The sequence below is a fragment of the Delphinapterus leucas genome, chromosome 3 (assembly GCF_059928025.1).
Source record: "Delphinapterus leucas isolate spDelLeu-1000000601 "Yukka" chromosome 3, BTC_Dleu_Yukka2, whole genome shotgun sequence".
NCBI lineage: Eukaryota > Metazoa > Chordata > Mammalia > Artiodactyla > Monodontidae > Delphinapterus > Delphinapterus leucas.
The window spans coordinates 111317440-111321751 of record NC_143131.1 but is presented as its reverse complement, the minus strand read 5'-3'; the positions used below and the strand labels follow the sequence as shown (position 1 = coordinate 111321751).

At 36.0% G+C, this 4312-nt stretch overlaps 1 protein-coding gene across 1 annotated transcript; it reads left to right on the top strand.

The window, feature by feature from the left end:
• Positions 1-1384: 1384 nt before the first annotated feature.
• IL5 (interleukin 5) lies at positions 1385-4081 on the top strand. The gene is made up of 4 exons (XM_022588764.3): positions 1385-1578; positions 1855-1887; positions 3348-3479; positions 3587-4081. Exons 1-4 carry the CDS (start codon positions 1435-1437, stop codon positions 3683-3685), a joined length of 408 nt encoding a protein of 135 aa, XP_022444472.1. The 5' UTR covers positions 1385-1434; the 3' UTR covers positions 3686-4081.
• Positions 4082-4312: the final 231 nt, after the last annotated feature.

The following is a 4312-nucleotide window of genomic DNA, read 5'->3' as shown; positions in this document are numbered from 1 at the left end:
CTCCTAGATGCCTCTACTTCACATACAGAACTACATCCAGCTTTGGAAAAGGATTCTAGGTAACAATTCATATTTGGTACAATCTGTGCTAGATACTCAAGGTAGTCCTAAAGCCAGGCTTCCAGGCCACCAACACAGAACCACTTTGGGATGTTCACTGAAACTCTCCATTATAAGCAATGGCTTACACTTCCATTATGTGTGCTAAGGCCAGGGAAGAAGGAAGTGTGTGGTCTAGAAGGGGGCCTCATTTGCTCCCTTCTGGGATTATAGGTCAGAGCCTAAGGTACACAAAGGCTGATTCCCCTGATCACACCTATTCATACATGGCCCACCCAGGGTGTGAAAGGACACTCCCACCCTTGTGGGATGTGAAGGAGAGGCCATGCCCATATGTTATGTGGCTGTGACGGATGTTTTTTGGTTGCCTTCCTAGCATCTAGGTCCCTCTTACTGCTACCTAGGACCCCAAATTTCTCAGGTATGAAGTTTGGGTGGGATGAAGCCCATCTCCAGCTCCAGGGAGAACCAATTAGTATATCTCATACCCCTGGCCACAGTTCAAGGGTGAACATGGGATCAAGGGTGAACAAGGCTAAATTCTTGGACTTTTAATTGAGCAATCAGAAAAACACAATTTGCTTTCTCCTGAGGCTCATGAACAGGGTACATATAGATTCAGGAGGTTGGACATCATCTTGGGTCCACAGTGACCCAAGAATGGGTCACTGCCTGAGAATGAAGACAATGGTCACTGAGGTAAGCAACATAAAGGAGCCTCCATCCTGGATCATTTGGTTGTATGAGCTAACAAATCCCCCATTTGGCTTCAACCAGTTTGGGTTAGGTTTTTGATCACTGGCAACAGAAAGGACCCCAGTGAACACAACTTGAGACCCCAGTGAACACAACTTGACCCAGCTAAGTTTTGATGGTCTCTGCTCTAATCACCATCTTCAATCACCAGTATTTTCAATTCCTTTTAAGACAGATCAACCTGGCTACAACTGCATTAGAGTTTACTTGACGTGAAAAGAAATTCTCAATATTTACGTATTTTAGCATAAAATTCTATTTAGTGGCTTACATTTTACTTCTTTTTACACAAATCTTTTAAAAGGAAATTCAATCTTCTGATTTTAAGAAATGTAAATGTGGGGCAATGATGTATCCACCTAAGGATTTTCTTTTGTAATAGAAAATGTTTTTAAAGGTGAAAAATAGGGATTTTTATTATTATTAAAAGATAAAAGTAAAATTATTTTTTAAGGTACAGGCATTGGAAACAGTTTCACTATATGCCATTATTAAGCATTCTCTATCTGATTGTTAGAAATTATTCATTTCCTCAAAGAGAGAGAATAAATTGGTTGGGGATGAAATCTTGTACTATGCACTTTCTTTGCCAAGGCAAACGCTCAACATTTCAGAGCCATGAGAATGCTTCTGCATTTGAGTTTGCTGGCTCTTGGAGCTGTCTACATTTGTGTCATTGCTGTAGAAAGTCCCATGAATAGACTGGTGGCAGAGACCTTGACACTGCTCTCCACTCATCAAACTCTGCTGATAGGTGACGGGGTAATTTTCTTTTTGATTCCTACAGTCTTTAAAATATATAGGTAATCATTTGTGGTGGCTAATTTTTAAAGATCTGTCATTAATCATGAAATTATGAGAGTGTTAGTACTATATAATTGATAACCATACTACTAACAAGAATTTTACTAAAAGTTATGAATGCTAGAGTGCTTTAAACATGAATGTATTTTCTTTCCTTTTCAGAACTTGATGATTTTCTAAAAGTTATGAATGCTAGAGTGCTTTAAACATGAATGTATTTTCTTTCCTTTTCAGAATTTGATGATTCCTACTCCCGAACATACAAATGTAAGTTAAATCAAGATTTGATAAATGATTGAGTGAATAAGTAAATTTCATATTTTAAGCTATAAAGCATTAGTTATCACTGGAATGATTTAATTTTCTCCATTTTGTTTTTGTGTGTGTGGATGCAAATGTATGTACTTATAAATATTAGGAATAACTTTACAAGTAGAATTCATTAAACAAGTGGATCAGGCCCTTTGGTGATGTTGTCAGTTCTCCATCTCAAAGAGCCTCATGTAAGGCATTCTTTTTTTTTTTTTTAGGTATTTAATGTCTTTTCCTTTGCTATATGCTTTTTAAAATTTATTTATCTTTTAAATTGAAGTATAGGTGATTTACAATGTTGTGTTAGTTTCAGCTATACAGCAAAGTGATTCAGTTTTATATATATATTATTTTTCAGATTCTTTTCCCATATAGATTATTATAAAATATTGAGTAGAGTTCCCTGTGCTATACAGTAGGTCCTTGTTGTTTATCTAGTTTATATATAGTAGTGTGTATATGCTACTCTCAAATTCCTAATTTATCCCCCCCGCCACCTTTCCCCTTTGGTAACCATAAGTTTGTTTTCTATGTCTGTGAGTCTGTTTCTGCTTTGGAAATTAGTTCCTTTGTATCATTTTTTAAGATTCCACATATAAGTGATATCATATGGTATTTGTCTTTCTCTTTCTGACTTCCCTTAGTATGATAATTCTAGGTCCATCCATGTTGCTGCAAATGGCATTATTTCATTTTTTTATGGCTGAGTAGTATTCCATTGTATATATGTACCACATCTTCTTTATCTATTCATTTGTCGATGGACATTTTGGTTACTTCCATGTCTTGGCTATTGTAAATAGTGCTTCTTTCCAGAAGAATTCCATACTGGGTGAGAGGGGCCTCCTAGTCTCCATTCAACTCTATCTATGGCTTTCCTCTCACTCTCATGTCTTTCTGAAAGTTTAGCAAGTTAGGTTTATATTTTTAAAATTATGGTCAGTAGACATTAAAATATACAATGAATGCCCTATATTAATATAGGTGTCATTTCCACATATTTAAATTATTATGACCATATAATGGAATTGTATACATTTGGAGTATGTCATGGTTGTATTAAAATGTAAAATATATGATTTCATTAGTCTAAAGAGAATAAAATTACCAGCTAGAACTACAAAAGGAAACTCATGGGAGCTCAATCAGTATTGTAGTTACATTATACTTCCTAAACATTTTAATTTCGGTTAAGGAGTTAATTTATATCATTTGTAAAACTCCTCAGTAGTTATATAAACTTTATCTACTTTTGGAAATTATAGCTCAGTGTGAAGTGGTTTGCCACTTGGAAAAGGAACAAGTAAAATATTCTTTGGAGAAGAGAACTCATGTAAACAACACAACTAACTTCTGGAACTAAATTTTTATACCTTGTTTTGATTATTTATAGTTTTTAAATCTTCCTCATTTAGCACGAGCTATGCATTAAAGAAGTCTTTCAGGGAATAGACACACTGAAGAATCAAACTGCACAAGGGGATGCCGTGGAAAAACTATTCCAAAACTTGTTTTTAATAAAAGAATACATAATAGACCTCCAAAGAGTAAGTTAAAAACATTTAGTGGAAACTTAAGTATATTTGTCTGGCTCTGCCTATGTTTACAAGAATTGACAGTTTCCTACAATACTTACTGTCTACTCTTTTCACAGAAGAAGTGTGGAGGAGAAAGATGGAGAGTAAAACAATTCCTAGACTACCTGCAAACTTTTCTTAAGGTGATAAACACCGAGTGGACAACGGAAAGTTGAGACCAACCTGTCTCACTGTAGCGAAAGATTCTGGAGGAGAAGAAGGATGTTTTACTGCAACAAGGATGAGGGCCAGCCAAGGGTGGGGCCTTAATATTCAGTGTAATGAAACTTCAGAGGCAAAGTAAATATTTCAGGCATACTGCTACCTCACACAGGCAGAAAGTATAAAAACAAAATATTTGAGCTGTATTTCAGATATCAGAATCATTGAAGTATTTTCCATCAGTTTGCTCTAAGCAAAATAGATATATACTTTTATCTATCTTATTTAACATAACATTCTGTAAAATGTCTGTTAACTTAATATTATTTATGAAATAATTGAGAACTTGGAAAATTAATATTTATTTCACCTTAGGCTATGTTCCAATAAAACAAAAATAGACAACTCTGGTTCAATTTGTTGCTGGCCTTTGTCTGACTTCTGAAGTGAGCACAGTCTGTGTGAGAACACACCAGGTTTGGAGAGCATTCCCATCTTCCAGGTGGCAGAAGTCGCAGGTTGCTAGGCATACCATGGGTGGATGAGATCTAGCAGGACTTAGTGGAGAAGGGGGTAGCAGAGATATGGGCAGGGGCTGGAGCCTGGTTTCCTCTCCATGGTATACCCAGAGCCTAGGTTGG

Bases quoted from the DNA above. Each gene is read 5' to 3' on its own strand.
- IL5 (XM_022588764.3), top strand. From the start codon at position 1,435: ATGAGAATGCTTCTGCATTTGAGTTTGCTGGCTCTTGGAGCTGTCTAC. The intron at 1,579-1,854 runs GTAATTTTCTTT...TTTCCTTTTCAG, and splicing joins CTCTGCTGATAGGTGACGGG to AATTTGATGATTCCTACTCC. The intron at 1,888-3,347 runs GTAAGTTAAATC...TTCCTCATTTAG, and splicing joins CTACTCCCGAACATACAAAT to CACGAGCTATGCATTAAAGA.